The sequence below is a fragment of the Larus michahellis genome, chromosome 4 (assembly GCF_964199755.1).
Source record: "Larus michahellis chromosome 4, bLarMic1.1, whole genome shotgun sequence".
In the NCBI taxonomy this organism is placed as follows: domain Eukaryota; kingdom Metazoa; phylum Chordata; class Aves; order Charadriiformes; family Laridae; genus Larus; species Larus michahellis.
The window spans coordinates 34,078,952-34,100,864 of record NC_133899.1 but is presented as its reverse complement, the minus strand read 5'-3'; the positions used below and the strand labels follow the sequence as shown (position 1 = coordinate 34,100,864).

General features: G+C 45.0%; 1 protein-coding gene across 22 annotated transcripts in view; it reads left to right on the top strand.

The window, feature by feature from the left end:
* The first annotated feature begins 12,146 nt into the window (after positions 1-12,146).
* Positions 12,147-21,913, top strand: part of MARK3 (microtubule affinity regulating kinase 3) — a 63,482-nt gene continuing 53,715 nt past the window's right edge. For 13 of the 22 annotated variants that reach the window (XM_074583904.1, XM_074583902.1, XM_074583900.1 and 10 more), the window contains exons 1-2: positions 12,147-12,917; positions 20,966-21,004. In XM_074583904.1, the coding sequence (XP_074440005.1) occupies positions 12,867-12,917; positions 20,966-21,004 (90 nt within the window). In that variant the 5' untranslated portion in view covers positions 12,147-12,866. Of the gene's footprint in view, positions 12,918-15,249; positions 15,366-20,965; positions 21,005-21,913 lie in introns of all 22 variants that reach the window. The other 9 variants (XM_074583901.1, XM_074583896.1, XM_074583899.1 and 6 more) reach the window with 3 other exon arrangements.

Genomic DNA, 21,913 nt, shown 5'->3' with positions numbered 1-21,913 from the left:
CCAGAACCTTGCCTGGTGGAAAGCAGAAGACACTGTCTTCGGCAGAAATGTCTGTTCCCAACTGCAGATACAGTTCACAGAAATGGCTCACCATGAAGCCCTGGTGACGTTGAGAGATGCTCATGAGAAGCCAGCCAATTATTTTCCCAGATTAATAAGGCAGAAGGATCCACAAGTTGTGTTCTAATGGCTACAACCACACGGCCACCCCAAATGAAGTCTGCAAGAACATGCCCTTCCTTTGGCAGCCATCCTCGTGGGCTGCTTGGGCACAGGATGTCTCCTCCAACTGGCAGCGCTGCCTGCTGTCAACACAGCCTGGCTTTTCTTACTGTAAAACCTGCTTCAGTCGCTTACGTCTTCCCAGGCTCTACCCACCCAGGCTGGCCTCAGCCGTGACGCCTGGCCTCCATGCCAGAAGGTCTCGGACAAGGTAGTTTAGCAAGGATGAGGGCTGGGGCGTGACATGTTTTGTCCTCAACCTTTTGGGAAAGCTCTAGGATGAAGAGGTAAAGGGAAGAGATGTGGGTATCCTGGGGACAGAGGGGGAAAATCTGAGACTGAAGTGGGATGGGCAAGGAGAGGGAAGTTGGGATAAGGAGCTAGGGGTGAGGAGGAGGTGGACCTCAGAGGACGTGGGACAGAAGAAGGAAAGAGGAGTCCCTCCTCCCCATTACGATGTGTCCCCTGCAATGCCTGGGATGAACAAAACATTCCCATCTGCATTTCTCCTCCATCATCAGCCAAAACCTTCTGGTCCTACGTCTCACGTCGGTTGACACATTGTGCATGGCAGCCTTCTCCAGTGACAAATGCTTTGTTAGCTCCTGTCACACTTCTGCCTGGTGGCCTTGGACCTCTGGCTCTGCTGTCACCAATGCATGCTGGGCCATGCTGGGGATCTCCTCCGGCTTGTTTCCTGCGACCCAGGAATGCCCAGGCGGAGGCAAGCACGCGTGCAAGCAACCTTCGGGAAGCTGGGGTTGCGTTGCTGGACGCTTCAGAGTTAGAAGACACCGAAGGAAGGCTGCCTCTGCATGTTTCTCATTTCACTGTTTCCTCAAGGCTCGCCAGCCAGGCTCATCTCCACGTGCAAAATGGGCGGTTCCCACCTGCAGAACAATGGCTACGCAAAAATCCTGCTCGGAGAGATACCTGCAGCAGCTCTGTGCGAGCCCTAAAGCAGTTTAACTGCTGAGCTTAGGGGAAATTAGCTCACTCTATTGCGCTAATGCTTTTATATTGCTCCTGGTAGAGGTATGCGCTTGCAGTCCCTGCCGAAGTCAGCTTTACAGGCTGCAGTCCCCTGGGGAGACACCTTGCCCCCCAGCTCAACAGCCTCGCCGCCTCTGGCAGCAAAGCAAAGGGGATTCCTCTCCCATGCGCAGCTCCGTGCCCAGAGCAGGTCCTGTACGCAGGGGGCTCTGGAAAGGCAGCATGCGGTCCTGTAATTAAAGCCTGGATCCTAATGGGCAAGTACAGAGAGGCCACATGCCGGCTGATTTACTTTGTAGCTTGAATAGCGTTTCTTTAATGTAGGTGGGTTGGTTTTTTGGTTGTTTTTTTGTGTGTGTGTGCGTGAGAGAAACATAAATAGGACTTCATCTTTTATGCATTTTCTTGTGCCTTCGAGACCCAGAGCTCCTCTCTATCATTTGACACCATTCCTTGTTTTGAAAGACGCACTTACTAGAAAAAGATATGAGGGTGTTTTCATTGCAGTGCATCATATTCACATACATAAAATATTAAAAGCAATACAGCTGAACCCAAAAAACAATGCAATACTTTAGAAAATAGTATTAGTCTTTTCCCTAGGTGTTAGAGAACGTGATAAATCCCACTCTGTTATACTTTACAGCTTCCATGGACTCCCAAGGGGAGCGTGCGTCACACTTACAGATACCGGGAGGGTCTGTTACGCAGGGAGCAGAAGGTGGTTTACTGTTATATGTATGCACACACACAGGGATATAACTATATGTGTGTGTGTATATAGATGCTTACATAGCATTTGTCAGCACCGACAAGGTGGATTGGCTGTGTCTCTGCTGAGGACAGAGTGCATTTCCCAAGTCCTCTCCCAACCTGTGCTGGGTCTTCCCAGAGAGAGATCCTGAAGCACAATGCCGTGGCGGGGGCTACGGGACATGGCAGTGGATGGCAAACACGGAGCAAACATAGCCCTGTGGAAACAACAGGATTTCCTCTAACGGGCAGCCCCATTAAAGGAGCCCTTTACCGTCCTCCAAACATCTCCACTCAACTCATTGCAGTCTGACTTTGGTCCCAGGTGAGCGCAGGCTTGGTCTCAGGTGGCTGCAGGCGATGCCTCAGACCTTCAGCAATGTCCCCTGGGGACAAATGCCCCAGCAGGTCATCTGCCTCATTTAAGGAGGCAGAATGATTTTCCTCCTCTTAAAGGGTGTCCTACAGGTTCATCCCTGCAACAACCAACTGCAATATTCACTGAAGCCAGTTGTTATCATGAAACAAGAATTCAAACCACCAAGGACCAAACCCCGTGTAGGACCCAATGTGGCCTCTCAGTTCGCTCCACCTTATGAGAAGAGTTTTTGAGGATTTACTCAAAAGGAATATTCTCCCAGGGTTAGTGTGTGCTTGTTTTTCCAGCCACTAGCTTTTTCCTCATCCCTCAGATCCGTGTGCTTTTCCACTCTGTCAGATCTTCCTTCAAGTCCTGCATGTGCGTTCCCTTCCTCTTCTCCCCCGAGAAGCCTCCTGCAGCCCACCCAGCCCCAGCCGCTCCGACACCGTCCTTCCCTTCCCCTCATGGGGCAAGGCAGCAGGAGACAGCACGGCTCCCATCTCCCTGCTTACTGGGCTTCAAACCATTGCATCTGCTAAAGTAGACAGCCAAAAGCGCTTTCAGCAAGAGCTGTTTGAAAAACCGGAGCAAGCATTTACCGAATCTTTAAAAATCTGCAAAGTCCTCCCCGTTCTGCTGGCTTCCAGAGGGAGGAATCTTTCCTTTGCTCAACAAGTCTTAGAAAAGGTTTATATTAAAAAATTATTGGTGGCTTTTTCATGGGTGTTTTGGTTCTCTCTTCCTTTTCTCCATCTTGCTACTAAAAAAAAGGGTAAGTATAAAAGGTTTCTAAAGCATTCGAAGTCATACCCCTGCATTTCTCTCCAATACTATCTTGCTTCTCAAAATCAGCTTGAAAAATCTGCAATTATTGTGAATTTTTTTTAAACAAATTTAAAAGGCTGACTCCCAAAGTTCAGGTGGCTCAAGCTTCAGTAGCCATAAAAGAAAGTGAAACCAGAACCAACAGAAAACATGAAAACCCTTTTATGGGCAGAAAATGTTAATGGGAGAAACATTAAAGGTGTTAATAGTACCAACGCCATATTCAGCATCTCCTATAAACGTGGAAGGGAATGTTACTGTTGGCAACCCTAGGCAATGACGGGAAGTATTTATTAGCTCAATGGGATCCTACATTTGCAAGGGTACATCCTGCCAGCAAGACTTACCATTCCGTTGCCAAGCGGGCAAAGAGGCCAGAGAGAAGGTAGGTGGCAAAGTGGGGATTCAGTGAGGGCAGGGGAAGGGTGCAGAGCAGAGCCCCCGAAAGCAGCACTCCCCAGGCAAGAGGGTCCCTGGGGCTCCCCACTTGCCCTGCTCCCAGCAGCTCGTGGCCGCAGCCACTCCGATGGTATTTTTATGAATGGTGAAAGGAGACTTTGGTCCAACAGGAGAAGTAACAGGCTAAAAAAGGGCAAAAGGGAAGAAAAGCAATGAATGCAATATAGTTGGAGTTAGATGTCTGTCTGTAAATCATGTGACGCTGTATAACGTGTGAAAAGAAAATCGATGCAAGCTATTCAAGGGGAAACTCCATGATACACGGAGAAAACTCTTCATCTGTATGCCACAGGCTGAACTTTCTCCACAGAGAATACCTGCAGCATGCACGGACTTTGCTGCCAAAAGGGACTATTCTTTTATTAGGTTTATATAGTGCCGGGCATTTCAAACAAGTCATACAGAGGTATGTGATTCCTACAGAGCGCAGACCTCATCCCAACACGTTTATTGTCACCAGTGACAAAAAGGCTAAGCTGTGACTGGCACTCTTGGCCAGGAAGAAGCAGAGCTGGTGCCCTGACTATTTTGGGAGGAAGATGTCCTGTTCCTCCAAAGCCTGAGCCGGGAGCACATCTTCCCTGCGGGGGAAGCACCTGCCGGGCTCGCTGCAGGGGCAGCCAGGGGGAACCTGGCCCTCAGCTGCAATTTCAGATACCTGTTCAGATAAATACAGATGCAGATGAATACAGGACTTGAGTTTATTATTTGTGTGTGTTTGAAATGATGATAGTCCTAATTCCTCATTTTCATTTCGACAATACTAAAACATTCCTTCCAATTCATTTTGTTCTTCTATGCATCTTGCAAACTGTCCTGTGCTTAGAAGAGAAAACATCCTCGCTCTCTCCAAAAGTGTTCTTATGTTCTCGTGTGGTGATGTGAATTCTAATTAGGATTGGGGCAACACCATTAATGTGATATTTTTTCCTATTCAATTTGAAACTGTTGACCTTCTAGCAGATATTTTCAAATCAGCAGCTCATCTTTTCTTATGAAACAAGCCTAAATATGTTATGTGTTTGTGATCTCCTTGATGTTCTGAAACAAACCCCCCAAAAGTGATGATGTTACTACATATCTACAGTAACAGTAGTAACAACGGGGCTGTTTCTCCATCTCCTGGGTTGCTGCCATTGTTTGAGGAGAACGGAAGGTAAAAGGTGGTTTAGCTTGTGAAGAGCAAAGGTGCTGTGAAGCACCATGCTGAGAACCATGCACAAAACCCATCTGTACTGTGCTTCCCTCTGGCTGGTCTTCTATAAATCCTTTTTTTAAATCATCCATGCATTTTTAAAAAGACCCTTTGTAGTCATAGTACTAGGTTGTGATACAGAAACTCAACACAAACATTTCTTCCCATGCTTTTGCAAAGGTTGCTTGTGATTGTAGAGTTAATTCAGTGTTTGAAAACCCCTTGCTTCAGTAGAATATAAAACACAGCTGGCTTTGTCAGGGTGATTACAAGGATGTCTTCTCCAACCCATAAGCGCAGCACTGCAGCTATGCATGATCGCCAATAACTTTCTGGGCAGTGGGGAAGCTCCGAAGGAAAGCAAACGTTAGGAAAGTTTTTCAAAAAGGTAAAGAGAAAGATCTAAGTATTTATAGGCCTGTCTTCTGACATGAGTCCCAGCAGTACAATGGAGTGACTCATACGGATCTAGATTAACACAGAATTAAGGGAGGGAAATATAATTAACGCCAATCAACAGGAGTTTATGGGAAGAGACCCTTTCAAACTGACTTGTTATCTTTCACCAAGGAGATTGCAAGACTGAATGATAAATGTAACAAAGCTGATGTAAAACACTTGGACTTCCTTAAGGCCTTCAGCTTCTTGCAGCAGAACATGTTGATTAAGAAACCAGAACAATACAAACCCAACGTGACACATATAAAATGGTTGTGTAACTAATCATCCCTTGAAGACAACTGTGATGTTCCTGGAAGGGTGCTTGGGACACTGCGGGCAGCAGGCACTGCTCCCTGGGTGCCACGCTGCAGCCTTTGGCTCGCTGTCCTGCTCCAACCACGTATCGAGCCTTCAGCCCTTGCATGCCTTCCCTTTGCTCACTGGCAGACCCCCGTAATCAGCTGGTTTTTTCTCACAGTTGTTTATTTTTCCTCTAGCCCCTTCCCACCCTGGGACAGCCAATGTGTTGTGTGAATTTTCAAGGTGGCAACTACTTATCAACTATTTTTTAATGACAGAAAAAAGCAATATGGTTCTGTAACCCTGCACAATCATTTCGTCATCTGCACCGATTGATATTTTATCAAGGACTGTAAAGAAACAGAGAGGATTACTGATAAGATTTGAAGATGACACCAAGACGGAGAGAAGAGGTGGAAATTAAAGGATGTGTCACTGGTGCGGAGCAAACCAGTTTGCAAAACTGCATTCAGGTGAACGATACGTATTTTAGTGCAAAGTTAAAAAGCATACCTGTAGGAATAATAAAGCGTAGTTTCAAGACAGGAGATGTGAGTGTGGAGGGGAAGGGTCAGAGATACTGAAAAGGGCATGTGAGCCACAGCTGAACCTGAGTTTCCAGAGTTCAGGGTTTCTGTATCCAAGAGGGCTAAATGGGTTCTTTGGCTGTGGCATCAGCAAAATAAGTTTTATCACATCTATATTTGGGTTACAGCTGGAATACCGTGTTCATGTCTGGTACTTGCAGCACAATCGGCTTGATAACGTGGAGGCGAACCAGAGAAAACATGCAAGCTAGTTCTTACAAATTGGAATAGGATGCCTTTTGGTCACAGACCCCAGGATCTCAATCTCTGCAGTCTCTTAAAGAGATGGCTGCAGGGTGAGCTGAGTCCTGGTTGGGAGGAAAACTTTGATCACCCGTCAGACAAGCACAGGAAAGATTCAGTTGCTAGAAGCTGTCATTGGGTGTATCCAGAGCAGAAGCAAAGGTTTCTAATGGTGAGGGGGAACAACCACATGGACAGTTTTCCTGGACAAGGAAATATTGCCTCTGGCAATATTTAAATTATGATTAACCTTGTTGTTCTTGAAAGATAACGATCTAAATCAAAAACAAGTTACTTCAGGGAAATCCACACAGAGGGACTTAAGGGCTTGGTTCTGCCAATGCTTTGGAGATCACATAAGCAAGAACCTGGACCTTTATCTGAGGTGCCTTCAGAGATCACTGGGGCTCAGTCTGAGCTTGGACCTGAATGCACACAAAACAGGGTGGGCTTACAAGTGGTTTGAGTGTGCACTGAACTATCTGTGTAGGCACACTTGGAGGTCTCTGGAGAACAAAGGATTCTTCTCAGAGAAGGGCAGGGAAGGGTATAACCAACAGGGATGGTGGCTAAGAGGCTCCACTGACGACTGAAGGTGCAAATGATTATTACAGGTGGGAGCTGCAGGTTGGATGGTAGATGCTCCGGGGCTGGAGACGGAGAAGGAAGCTCTGTCTAACAACTCCTTGGCGAGTCTCTCCAAGCAAAACCCAGCACTTGGGGCCTATTGTGGGCCCTCAGAATTTCAGCCGAGCTGCTTGCTTTCCATTAGCCTGTCGACAATTTTAGATGTTCCTTTTCGAACAAGCGTGGGCTATACCATTTTTAGATAACCTGTGCCCAAAACCCCTGGAATTTATCTCACCGCTACAAAACAATTACTTCCCACTAACGCTCGGGCACACCAATTATTAATTTGCACTTGAAAACATTACATGTGCTAGAGTCATCTATTCTTTTCCCATCATTGTGAATGGAGTCTTTGATTCAGTATCAGCCACACAGGAAACGGCGTAGGAGGAACAGTAACATGCCTGACTCAGATGGCAAAGCATCCGAAAGGATTTATGTTTAAGATGCAGCTCTGCTGGGGTCATGCACTAGTAGGAATGGAAGAGGCTTGTTATAAAACACCTATTTTAACTTCAAACATACGGAGTCAAATTCAGAGCTACCATCACCGCCAACTGGCTACTTGTCCTTGTATTTCCTTTGTAACCCACAAGGCGTCAGGTTTATGGAAAGCTGAGGAGGTATTTTCAATTCTCTCGCTTTTCTAAACACTGACCTTGTCCCAGCCCATGACAGCAATGCTCTCGCCCATCCCTCCGGAGCAGCGTGATTCTGTCCCAGAGTCTATGATCCATATAGGCATTTGCATCAAATGGTGGAGGAAATAGTGCAGTTCAGGCACTTGACAGCAATCCCATCACAAAGGTTCACCCCTCATGCACCATGCCATATGGCTCTGCAGGCAAAGCACAGCATGCTTGGCCTTACAGATAAGGAATTAAATGAGGCGTGCAGTCCAGGAACCACCACTGTTTGCTCCTGTTTTCTCATAGTCACAGCCCAGTGCCTGAACGTCTCCACCACCTGAGGAACGCAGAGCAATTGCACCGCCACAGCCACTCTGCCGTCCCCAGGGACTTGTTCTTCTCCTGTACAGAAAGGCGAGTTCAGAAATTAAATGGGCTGGATCAAAGGAATAAGTCAACACACAAAATCCCCACCTTTCAGATCTCATTCTCTGCTGGACATGAAGTCGAGGAGAAAGATCTTTTCTCTTTCCATTGTTTCCTCCGATGTCAAAAACACATTTTACCCTGGCCTTGCAGTGGGTTGCACTTGGACCTCATTATAATTGAGCATGGATGATTGATTCAGGTTGCAGACAGTAATCAGTCCTTTTCTATCAATAGCTTTGTCATCGCTGTTTTCAAAATCACACACTTCTTCCTACTATTAAACACTGTTATGTATTCTTCGGAAGTGAAAATTTTAAAAAGAAATACAAATAATGATTTCAAACACAAGTAATGATTTTAGGTTTAAAGGCAACACTGATGATGAAATAGTCCTGGAAACCTTCCACTGCATGGGATTACCTTAGAATTTCTACAAGAAAAAAACCAACAAAGCATCAGAATAAGAATGAATAATACTGCTCACGTCCCTGTGGATGTTACACACTTTAAAATGTGTTTTGTAAAGGCTTGAAGAAACACCAGAGAGTTGCATCAGGGATAACAATGATCAGTCTAAACTGATATTTATATATATAAAATATAATATTATATATATTATAATAATATTCTATTATTTTACATATATATCTAAAATATTTGGGCAGATTCCCAGCTGATGTATACTGTCATAGCTGCAGTGCACGAGGCAGCTGTAACAATTACATTAGCTGATTCTCTACTTGCCTCTACCAACTGATGCCTTTTGGTCCCTTTGTTCCTTTAGCCTTTAAAGTAAGAAATTTCTCAGTCAGTTTTGCATTTGCAATCCTTTTTCCAGAATTAAGACTCAAACCCCATGCATTTAAGTACGTTAAAATCAATCTGTATGTTTTGTCCAGCAATTGTAATCAATTCCATCATTTTTTAACTCTAATCGCAAATGCTGTTAAAGTTAGGGTCTAGTCTGTCCGTGCAGTGCAGTGTTAAGAGATTCTTAGTGTGACTTTTAATCTCCAGAAGAAAAAAAAAAATCTGAACTCTTCGCCACAATGATGTTGTTTTGTATTGTATTGTTTTCTTTTGTTTTCGGTGTGTGGTGACAGCCAAGAGTGACATAAAAAAGGCACCTTAACTAGCAGATCTGCTTCCTGTGTGTCTTTGAGTCATATTCTCCAATTCTACTGGCAAAAACAAGTTTTTACAACCGTTAGCACTGCAGCCAGTACAGCTCAAAGCACGAGCTGCAGCCTATCCTGGGTAACATACAAGCACTGTCATCTAAGTCCCACTTACAAAATCACTGTCACTATCACTAGCGATAGCACAAGAACCAGAAAGTACGATTTGATTATCAGACTGCTTTCTGAGTTTCCTGGGCCTTTAGATAGATAGGAAAAAAATCACTTTCTGATTTGTGAATGTGGCTTAAGTAGTACCTGACAATATGCAGAATATTTATAGAGAACAAAGAAAATAGGAAACCCATGCAATCAGTTTTTTGAATATGGCCCAATTTCTGAGAAGAAAATGAATACACTTTGAAATGAACTCTTCTGTTTAAATGGGAGAGACAAAATACAGCAACAATGAAATATAAAAGTAGCTGCTATGCAGTTTGTCATTCCCTGTGCAAGTTTTGCTACACAGAAAAAACTGCACTCATCAATGTTGCCATTTATTGGCAATGAAACAGCAAAATCAGCTGTTGTTCTTTTGGTGATCTGAAGCATTTCTTCAAAAGTTCTTATCAAAATCACTTCGCCAATCAGAAACTGTCAGTCCTTCCCCACAACTTCCCTTCCCCCTGCACCCTTTCCCCAGCCCCTTTTAATTAGGCCTGTGAGTATTAAATGTGGACTTTATTGAGGGTGCCAGCAGAACTCCTATTGTATCAACAGGCTTAGGATTTTCACCTAACTAGCCACCATTGTATAGTTCAGATTTTATCTGAGTGACTACTGCTTCCATGGAACGGCAACGCAAGTACGTGTAACACAAGGCTTAGCTTAGTTTAATACCTCTTCATGCCTATGCACAGAACTTACACAGATCTCAGTTTTGCCAAAGATCAGGACAGGGAAACCTGTAGCTGCAAAGAGCATTTCTGAGCTCAACATTCTGCTCACACTGTGAATCGCTGCCCAGCTCCAACGCCTGCACTTCAGCCTTCTCACGCTGGCTGGAGTGCCCACGCGTGCAGGGTGAGAGCGTCAGTCTGGTTAACAACCCAAGTAAACCTCTGCCTATTTTTTAGCCTTTCTCTGACTCTGTCATAAGTCACTTGCAATTTTTTACATGCACATTGTAAATACCATATTCTACTGGCAACCAAAAAGAAAAAGATGAAGCAGCAGCCCCGTAGCAAAAGCAGAGAGTCAGGAAATCTGGATACTTTTCCTGGCTTTGCTTCTGACTTTGTGGCTGACCTTGGCAAGCCACATAGAGGCAAATCCCACTGCCTTCTCTGTGCAAAGCATCCTGCCGGCTACCCAAAGAGACCGTCTCCGCTACAAGGATGTATGGCCTAAGCATACATGCACACAGACATGCATGTCTGCACAGAAATACAGATCATTTGCACAGGAGGCAAGTATTCAAAATTGCTGTCGTTGACACAGAGCAAGGCGTTAGCTTAACTTGAGAGCAAGAAAGGAAGGTAAGACGCCATGTAAATCTTCTCCTTCTGCAGGCCAGGTGGTGTGGAGCATTTTGTAGTTGTGATCATGAAGCAACAGATAAGCAACTTATTTACTGGGTAGTGTTCAAGGGCTATCTTTGCTCGCTCGTGTCTGTAGAAGCGAGGAAAATATTACCTGCATTGTAGGATGGATTTAATGGCTAAGCTGGTAAATATTTATGAGACATAAAGTTTGTCAGATAAACTATACTTTCAAAAGACAAAATGTTATCACTAGGCTGCCAGATCCCCAAAGACGCCACGTTTCTACAAATCCCACCAGATGTAGTGTTTTGTGTTTTTTTTTTTTCTACAGAGGTTCGTATTTTCTCTGTAAAAAACAAAAATAGATTTGTTTCTAAACCACCTACATACAGAATATACATGAGTTACCACTCTTTCTCATTTTTAATTCATAATTAGATCTACTCAAGACTATACAGAGATCTTCTTTGTACCCTTAAAAGTGATTGTGCAGAGTAACTACAGGATATACGAAGCGTGTTTTGACAGTCCAGGCTTCCACCTCCCTCCACCAAATGAGCCAAGCACCAGGCTGCTATGAAAACCCACGGCTGTAACACCGCATGGGCGCCTGACCGCACCAGGCAACATCTGCTAACACCAGCCTCAGACACCCCCCCAGGTGCGAGCTCCCTGCTTTACTACACACCATCTTCTGGGCTGGCGAAATCCAAGAAAAGAGGGAAGATTTAAACTAGATATAAAGAATGAGTGTGGTGAAACACTGGCACAGGTTGCCCAGACAGGTGGTAGATGCCCCATCCCTGGAAACATTCAAGGTCAGGTTGGACGGGACTTCGAGCAACTTGATCTAGTTGAAGATGTCCCTGCTCATTGCAGGGGGCTTGGACTAGATGACCTTTAAAAGTCCCTTCCAACCCAACCTATCCTATGATTCTATGAAAAGGGAGGCCATGCTTTGGGAGAAGACTTGAGGACCAAACCATGAACACGGCTATGCAGCCGGGGTGTTTCTGGAGGACCCAGGTCCCTGCTCCTGGCTGTGAGCAGGCGGCAGGGTCTGTCCCCGCGTCCCTTCTCCGGCTGAGGACTGGCCCCCCAAGGAGGAGATGCTGCCATTTCTCCCACCACCCTCCGCTCCTTCACCCCCTCTGCCCTACGCTGCTCCCCAACACCTCAGGTCCCCGCCCCGCCCCACACCGGTTCTCCCCTCAGGCCCGGCCCGGCCCCGGCCGCACCGGGGGTCCCGCCGCTCCCCGAGGGCCTGTTGAGGAGAATCCCCCCCTCCAGGCCGCGCCGCCCCGGGGGGCGAACCGCTCCCACTGGCCGACGCCCGGAAGAGGAGGGGGGGGAATCACCCCACGAGGAAGGGCCGGGCCCGGCCCCGCTCGCCGCCGCCGGGCCCCCGCCCCGCCCCGCCGCGGCCCTAGCAACAAGCCGCCGGCGCCGGCCTCCCCGGCGCGGCCGGGCGGGGGGCGGGCCCTTCCGGTTCATGTCGGAGCTGGGCTCCGCGCGGAGGAAGCCGGGCGGCCATCTTGGCTCGTCCGGTAACGGCGGAGGGGCGAGTGTTCGGCGGGCGGGCAGAGGCGGGCCATTATGCGAGCGGCGGCCCGGTGAAGCGGGGCCGAGGCGGGGGAAGGAGAGGGGAGCCCCCCTCGGCAGCGGGCCCGCGCTAACCGCCGTGCCCTGGCTTGCGGCGGAGAGTGGCCGGCGAGAGGAGCCGGGCTGCGCCCCGCTGCCGCCTCCTCCCCGCCCGCCCTGCGTTCCCCCCCCCCCTCCCCTCCCCCTATCCCGGAGTCGCTGCCTCGCCGCCTCCCTTCCCCCGGCTCCATCCCTCCCCGCTTGATGAGGCGCCCCGCTCCCCGCTGCTGACCCCCGCGGAGTCCGGCCTGGCCGTAGGATGAGCCCGGAGGACTCGGAGGGGGCGAGGCGGCTCCGCTCCCTGAGGGGGATCTAGCTCGGGCGTGGGGCGCCGCCGGAGGGTGGGGGGCACCGAGGCGACGCCGCCCCCCCGCCAGCCCACCTGGTCCTTCATGGTGGCTCCCTGCGACCACCATCTCCGAGCAGACGGGGGCCGGTGTGTGTGTGTGTGTGCGCGCCGCCGTCGCGGGCAGCGCGGCCGCCCGAGGGAAGTAAAATGTCCACTCGGACTCCATTGCCCACGGTGAACGAGCGCGACACCGAGAACGTGAGTACCGCCGGCCGCGGGGGGGGACCGGCCCCAGCACCCTCCCCCGGCCCCGCCGCCTCTGGGGGTCACCGGGCGCCGGCCAGCCGGGGGAAGGGGCGGGGGGGGGGGGAACATCGCCCTGCTGTCATTAACCTCTTACGGCTTGCACTGTTCCCGAATTACGGATTTATTTTAAATTAATTATTTTTTTAACTCCCCACCCACCCGCCCAGCACGGTTTCCCTATCATTGGCGGGCATTCCTCCCCCAGACCCGGTGTCCCCCTCTCTAACGCTTTATTCCAGTGTCTCTCGGTGGCGGGGATGGGGTTTGTCGTAGTGGTAGCGGGGGAGAGAAGATCGGCGGTGGGGAGGGGGGGTGGTCTCCTGGTGGGTTGCTGTATTCTCCTAATATGCCAAGTTACTGCTAAAAGCAGTGGAATAAACCTCTAGTAAACAGATGGGAATAATTCAGCTTTGGTAGGGGTGGGCTAGGTGACCTAGATAATAGGCCTCTTCCCTGCTTAATTTGCAGGGTTCTCTTTGATAATGACGCTGTTAGACTAGTCACCTGTTCAGATGACATTAAAAGGGTTTCTTTATTGGAATTATCTTACAGATAAGGGAGCCTGTTCCTTCCCCCCCTCCCCCCCTTTTTTTTTTCCTTAACAAAGCCAGGGTTTAGGACATTTTATTTACAAGATTGAGTCAAAGACTGTATTAACAATCACACAGGTCGTATGCTGAAGGAAGAAAGAAAAAAAAAAAGTAGTCCCACCACAAGGGCAGATAGCCACAAACGAAGCTCAGCAGGAGACTCCCTTTCTGCAGATAGGAGCTGTATTTCTTTTAGGTTAAAACTTACTTGATCCCGGTGTATCCTGTCTAACTATTTTTCTGCATAGGCTCGGATACATCCCCAAATGATAAACAGAAGGGAGTTGTCAGTCACTGTAGTCTAAAATGAGTCGATCAGTGAACTTTGTATTCAGCTTTCTGTAAAGGCTATCTGATATTCTTTAGGAGACAGACGCTAAGCTTGACAGAGGAGGCTTTTTTTGCGAGGACTGCTTGTGTTTTGAACTGGCATAAAAAGTGGAAACTTTGGTTAAAGATCAGGAAGAACTGTTGGATTGTTCTAGACCATAAATAGTCCAAGAAATGTGATGGTAGCCCCATTGTTTAAAACAAGACCAGACAAAGTGTCAGAAAACATGCTGCATGGAACAATTACTGCATTACTAGGGATTTAGATTTTATTGACATAATAGGCACTTTTGACTTCTCTGATCTTTATTTGTTTTAGCGCTAGATGCAACCTGCAGGCTAAGGGCTGTATTGAGCAAAAAGCCAAGTAAGCATATTTGGTTGTAAAATCTCAATGAGCTTCCTGCCTTCTGGAAGAAAATAATTAAAATATTATGCGGCCCTTCCTATGCCATGGGGAGAGTTGAAGTTGTAGCATACTCTACAAAATACTATACAAAGCTTATTTGTATAATTGTTTTAGTCTATAAGCAAACCTGACAGAGGTTTTCAAGCTCTACATATATGTGTGGAGGCCACCCAGTATATCATTTTAGGAAGTGTTCAGATCAGGTTCTCTAATGTAGTTAATTCAAACTCTGCTATGGATAACTTAATGGTGGGAAGACTTAAAATGTGCTCGAGGAAGTACATTATTCACAAGCTGTGTGTTCTAGCACTTGAAGTTAGATTTTTACATGTCTTCCACTTAAGGCACCTTGTTCACACTTCAAAATATTGGTCTAACACTTCTCGTTCTTTAGTAATCTTAATAATTTAACATACAGGGATTGTCTTGCTTGCAGATTAATTGCCTTAGGTTTAGATTAAGGCGTATCTTTCAGCTGCTGTAATCTGGGCTGGTGACCACAGAAATACCTGTAGGTAGTGATACTGACAGGGAGACAAATCCATTGAACTAACCTCCTTGTACAATATCGTGTTCCTCAAGAAGCTGCCTCATGTTCTGGCCATCAGCTATCTAGAAATTCACCAGAAACCCTTGCTTAAAACTAAATTTAAATCTGACATTTAGTTTGTCTGAATTACCCCTACAGCTGTGAGTGCCAGGTCTCTTTTTTAATAGCAAATGTGGCAATTTTGATACTTCAGCTAACTGTTCTTCCACCCCAAAGCTGGCTGTATTGTGTTGGCAGGTAAATTGAGCTCTTGATTCTCTTTCACGTAAGAGAAGTCTTAATTAGTTAATATTTGTAGGACTCTTTGAAGCTCGGGTGGGAAGAGGCTTAAGAGATGCCAAAGTATTCAGCCAGCCTTTAGGCCATGGTTGTGGACCCACTTAATGCCTTCTTTCTACTTGGAAGGTTACCACTGCTGACAAAGGCTTGGCTGGTGTTGAATCTGGTTGAAGCATGCTGATCGTAGCTTACCCATGCCTATACTTGCAGTTTTGAAAATGAAGTTAGCCTCCAGAATGACGGTGAGCGTAAATTATCATTGTCTGTTCTTGCAGTTAACCACGTTCAGTGCTTGGCAACTCCTGTTGAATAGACAAGGTCTAATTGTCCGTGCTCAGTTGTTTTTTTTTTTTTTTTTTTTTTAAGGCAGTGTATACCACTTCTTACTGAGACACTTCATGCATGTACTGCTGAAGTGGAAATACCGTCACAGTAACTTTCCCCAAAAGCCAGTCACAGCTATCAAGCCTTTAGTGCCTTTGAGATTAAAGAATTTGGCTCCGAGTCACCTGGTTTTGAGAGGAAAGGCATCCCAGATGATCTGTGATCACAGGAACTTCACACTTGAACAGTTGGAAGCTGGCTGTTGGCCTGCAATGAGCTGGCTTCTTACCACAAAGGTAGAGCAGCTCCTTGCTGGCCATGTCTTGTGTGGCAATGGCTGCCAGCTGCTTAGGGGACAGAAGTGAAGGAGGGGATCGGATCTTTTCTGTCTTCTTCAGAATTATCTCCTGCATGTGGGAGAAAAAGCAAGAGAGGCAGCAGAGACCTCCTTCATCCAAATCTGGGAGACAAGGTAGACACAGACGAAGGGCCTGTAGGTCACGGAAGAATAAGTAAACTTGTTTTACTAGTGACGAGGAGGAAGGGAAAGGAGATAGAGGAGGAAAGAGTATGGAAACACAATGTGAAGGAAGGTAGATGGTGGAAAACAAAGAGGAGGCATAGAGGAATGTGCATATGGCAGGATGAGGACAAGCGACAAAGAAATAGGAGCAGAAGAAACAAGATTGTAGAGAGTAGGACAAATATTTGTTAAAAAAAATTCCCAAAGAGTGGCAAGGTGGTAGGGAACTAGATAGAAACAAGGAAATACAGGGGGGTGGAGGTTGGTGTGTTTTTTTTTTTTTTTAAGGAACATGAAATAGAAAAGAAAAATCATAGACTAGTTTAATTTGAACCTCTGTCGGTTGCACAGCTGTGTTTCTGGGGGAAAAAGGTAACTGTTTTGGATGTGTTGGTAATGCAGGCCAATTTGAATTAAAAAAATACAAGTAATTTGAGGAAAAGCGAGACTAAAATGTACTCTTATCTCCATGACTGTGCCTAATGTGAAAAATTTGCTATTGAAAAGTGCCAGTGTGATGGCAACTGTGCTTGTACAAGCCTTTACAAAAGGATTCTGTGCAGCAAAAGTATCTAATTTAATTTTTTTTTTATTTAAAATGGTTTAGTAACGGCAGGGTTAGAATCAAAAATTTGTTTTTAAGATATTGTGAAGGTTAGTGCAGTACCTCTTGATTTATTACCAATCAGCTATGAAATGCATTAGAGCATTTGCAGACAATATGCAAGCTCACATTATTCTATATATTATTTATCAGTCTTCTCCTATTACAAATAGATCTGTAATCGGAATGCTTTCTTCCGTAGCGTGAAACCCTGTTTTGTTTTGTTTTTTTAAAAGAAGGGGGTGAGGAGGAAAGCGTGCCTGTGGCCAAGAGTTCTGGTAGATTTTCTTCTACGTGGACCATTTATGTTTTTCCATATTTTTCACCAGTTGTCATAAATGGTCTGGTTTGAAATAAATTAGGTGAAGGTGGCAAAATAACTAGAAATAAACTATGTTTTAGGAGTTCACCTGGGATGTATTTTTTTAATTCCAGATTTTCACAGAGCAGGAAAATGCTTTTTGTGCATTTTTTTTACTGCCTGGGATGCCTGATAGGTCCAGTACTGTGTTTGTACTCAAAAAATACCCGATTAGGTTGTGTGGCATTGCGAGTCAGCCACTGACTGTTAGTATTTTCACATCTTGAAGTGAGAGGTTTCATTCTTCAGCTCTGCCAAACAGCCTGTGCCGTGTCGTTTAATCATTTCGGTTTCACTGTCAGCTCCAACTGATAGGAGGCTGCTGGGGGCGTCAGCCTTGGCTGCCTCTCCCCACCTGTGGTTTGTGCCGGCACTAATTACTGCGGGGCTGTACGACGAGTCTGCTCAGCGCTCTGACCTGACTCAAATGAATCCTTAAGAAAAGTGGGTTTATCCCTGTTCTGCGTTTCTGCAAATACTGCCACAGAGGAGGGGATGGGAATATCCAGTTCAGGTGGGAAAGGATAGAAATGCTTCTTACTATTTTGGGTTTGGTTTGATTTAAGCCAGTCATAGCACCCTAGGGCTAAGGCAACTTGAGTTATGCCACAACTACAAAGAGAGATGTATAACTGCAGTGGTGTACCTTTCACAAATTGTAGTGGTCTGCTCCTGGAAGCCAACTTCTTTTTTTCCTTTTTTTATGTTATTTCAGTAACTCAGAAAAATTAAGCTACAGGACCTTACTCCAGAAGTTGTTAAAAAGTCAGACGTAGTTCATCTATTTTATGAGCACCACTGAACGTGACTTAAATTGTGGCCTTAGAAATAGCAGTCTGAAAAAAAGAACACAACTACAGAAATTATTGAAAGAAAATAATCAAGAGGAAATATGGGGTTTAATACACTAAACTTCATAGACTTCTTCCTAGGTTTTCTTACCTGGTTGATTCTCCATTTTAATTCTAGTCAAAAGACATGCTCGCGTTGATGTAAGCGGACAGTTCCTGTTGACTACATGTCTCAGGTGACTCAAGTCAAAGGAATTCTGAGAGTGGAGGCATTTGTCTCTCCAGATCTCCATTTCAGATGATATATAAGTAGCATGTGTCTGCAACTTCCTCCTCTTCTCAGGCAAGTAATGCTGCCTTATGGATGTCAGCCAGATCAAAAGTGGAGGTCACTTTTTTTTTTAGGCTCATGGCATATCAAGGTTGGCTCTGCTTAGTGTGGAGATCGTTTGCCACTGAAAATCTTTAGAATGTATGATGAATAGATGCTCACTGCTCTTAAAACACAAACCTGAAAGGTACTGAGTACACCTGTGCTAACACTCCAGTCAGTCTCCTGGATGAAACCCTTGGCTCAAGAAGAATTCTTGGCCTGTAAAGCAGCAACTTGTTGAGCTCCGTGTGTGTATATATACATATAAACAAAAATTAACTTTCAAATAAAATTTGTTCCTGCAGGGTTAAAGCCTAAACAAAGTTTTCTATCTGCAAGCTCAATGTGGTCTTTGAAAACCAACTGTGAGGGTTTTTTTTTGTTTAGCATGTAATTACTGACAGCGATGATTCTGGAAACAACTTAGTTGGCAGTATTGTTGATGAAGAATAGAATATGGTTGGCTCTTCAGCTATTATTCCCCAGGCTGATGTCAATAAATATCCATTTTAATCAGCAGTAAAGAAACTGGCTGGAAAGATATGATGAATGTCAGATCTTGATAATGTGAAGCAACAAAAGAGCTTTTAAAAACTTTTTCTAACAGGCACCAGACTTATCTTTTTGATTATACAAGCAGTATTTCTTCACTGTTGTGTTGTTCAGTGCTAATCGTGGAATTACAGATTCACTCTCTTTCATATGCTGTGTAGAGTATGAACCAAATGATGTCAAATAAGTGGGCAGAGGCTGTGGTGGTTATATACATGGAAAGGACTCCTGAGCCAGACCCTGTATGCCCACAAAGGGGAGCATCCTTCCTTCGCTGAAGGATGTTAGTGCTTTGCTATTGGTGCTCTCCTGTTCTGATCTTCAGGGCAGTGGTGCAGTTGTCACTAGCTCTTCCCACCGCTGGTCTGTGGCCAGAATTATGAGCATGCTGACTGTTAATCCTGTTTTTATCTTTATTTCACCCTCCTTGCTGAGGTTAGGGAGCATTAGGAATGTATGTCAAGAGGTATAGCCTGTGTGCGCTAAAGCCTGTATTTACTCTTCAGGATCTCCCTTTAAACTGGTTGTTTGACAAATATGACCTAATTAAACTAGCCACTCATTTTCCTGAAGTGTCGTACCAGTTAAATAAAAATGAGTACTATGGTAGGCTGAGAATTGCGTGGTGAGTTCTTCGCCTTTTGACAATGGAAGCATCCAAATTAGTGTTTTCTCTTTTATCAGCTATAGTGTGTTTCTAGAAGGTCTGTTTGTCTCCCTTGCTGAGTTCTGACCCTCTCAGTTGTTCCACTCGATCACAGCATCCATAACGGTAGGGCTGTACCACACATCAGTGAACAAATCTGCCTTCATGGATTGATAACTTCAGTGCCACATTGGATACTATTTTTCTTTGTAGGACAGCGTTTAAAATCTTATGAGATGGAAGCCATGACTGTTCACCCTTAAGAGTGATTATGTAGCAAGGTAGTCTAAAAACCACATTTTAATTATATGTGCTGAAACATCGGCACGGGCATACTGGGTCTGACAAAACCCACCTTGCTCTATGTCCTGATTTGTGCCCTGGTCAGTGGTAGGAGGCAAGTAAAATCAGGACAAGTACGGGATGTCTTCATCTGATGTCTTCCTATTTTATAATATAGGAAAATAACGTACTATTTTATAATATATCATGAGTTAGGGATTCCCAGAGCAGTAACTGGTATATAGACAATTGTGGTTGACTGTTTGCTGTGACACCTCTTGGTGCTTGCCAGAAATGTAAGTCTGTGTTTTGACTTTCCAGTAGAATTCCTTCGTCAGCAGTCGCAGGATGCCCTGCTGTGCTGTTTCACGGGTATATCCGCGCAATAAGATGCTACCTCTGTGAATATCCTTAGGGCTAACCTTTTTTCTCTTACGCTGAGAAGTACTCAGCAGTCTGTATGTTCTTAAAGATGTTAATGATGAATAGGAAATAAGATACAACACATTGTTAGGAAGGGCTGCGGTGAAATATGTCTTCGCTTGTTTCATTTAAAATATTTCTGTGTTTTAAAAAACTGTTTCCTGATAAGTTTTTCTGTAAATAAGAGTGCTGGTGGGGAGTGCACAGCCAGAAATGACCATGTATTTATATGTTGTGTGCCCAAGTTAGGGTAAGGAAGCAATTCAGTGTCTCAAATGTTCATCATTTCCTGGAATGTTTAGTTTATTAACATTTTATGGGTAGGCTTTAAGTACAATTTTTTCTTATTATAATTAAAAATGCAGAATCAAATGAGGCTATCATGATTCTTACTGGTCTGTCAGCTTTCCAAGAAATTCTATAATATAACTTCATAGTATTTCATACAAAGGTGAAGGTAACAGCTAAGGTAATAAACATTCCTAGAGACTTTTGTAAGATTACGTTTTATTAATTAATTTGGCTGATGAGAAGGTAGTTTTCGCTATTGTATAAAATAAATATTTTTTTAAAAATATGTTAATACCGTTTGTCTTCCCTGTTTTAGAAAGAAAGCTTCCTACTTACTGTAAATAAACATGGATTTTTGCAGGTCTTGGGCATTCTAATTTCTTAATGTTTTTCAGCTCTTCAAATGGATATCAGATCCTGTCTCTTCCAGATTTTTCTCAGCTGTTGGCACCTTCTTAAGCAGTCTAAGAACTTTGATACTAGTCATGCTCTGCCCTGTGTGTTTCTAATGCTCTGAATGTTGAGATATCTCTAATCATACAGATACTGGATAAAAGTTAACATCTGCCAAAAAGATTTCCGTTATTGGCACCTTCATACTTCATTTGCTTTTTACTTTCTTTTCTTTTCTTTTTCTTTCTCTTCATGCTAATCATTATCTGGCTATGAAAGGATGTCGGCTCATCATTGGGGGAAGGCTTTTGCGAAAAGGTGGGTTTTGCATCGTGTTCCAAATATAGTTGGTCTTAGGCTCAGTCCCTCCCTCTCAGTAAGGTCTCTCACAAATGGAGATGTTCTACTCCATTTCCTGTGGGGTTGAGTAATACCAGGGTGGGGCTGGGGGGAGGCGGAGGAGGAGAATGCTGCTTTTTTTTTTTTTTTTTAAATGAGAGAGGTTGTCTTGTTGGCTTGAAAATGGATAGTTTTTTAGAGCACCCTCCTTCTATGTGGAAAAACAAATGAGCAAACAACCCTCTTTAAAGTATTTAAAAGATTTTGAAATGGAACCTGATGCATGCCAAGATACGGAAGAAAGTGCTGTCTTGTCATGAGTGGATTTCAGGAGACGTTTCTTTTAAGAGAGATGGTGACTCTGGCTAGCCTGAAGCCACGCAAAATATACAGTCTCCTTGCTTTAGTTCCCGATCTGCAGTATAATGGTCTTCCTTTGCGTGAAAACAGGTATTTTGGGAATCCCTCAGCCATGGTGAGTGTCATGAACAAGTGTTACCCTTACACAGAACGTGCTTCCAGGAGATACATACAGCTCACCTACCTCAATGAATGGAAAATTACTACAAATAAATACATGCTTGTTTTAAATTTTGTGTTTTTAAGACAAACCCTCTTTCTTACTGAAGCCATATAAATGCAGACCTAGGAAAGAAGCCTGAAACCGAACAGAATCTTTGGGGGTTAGGGGGTGAGGGAAGCAAAATCTGCGGAGTTGAGGGTCTGCTTGGGAAAAGACAAATGACCTGCATCTCAATGTAGAGCAGAGGATGCTATTGCTATTTCTCCAGGCTGAGACTGGAGCTGTTAATCTGTGATGATGGTTTTGTTGCATCAAGATAGCTGTTGAGGAAGCTGCCCTGTGAAGAAGCTGAGTACAGACAAATG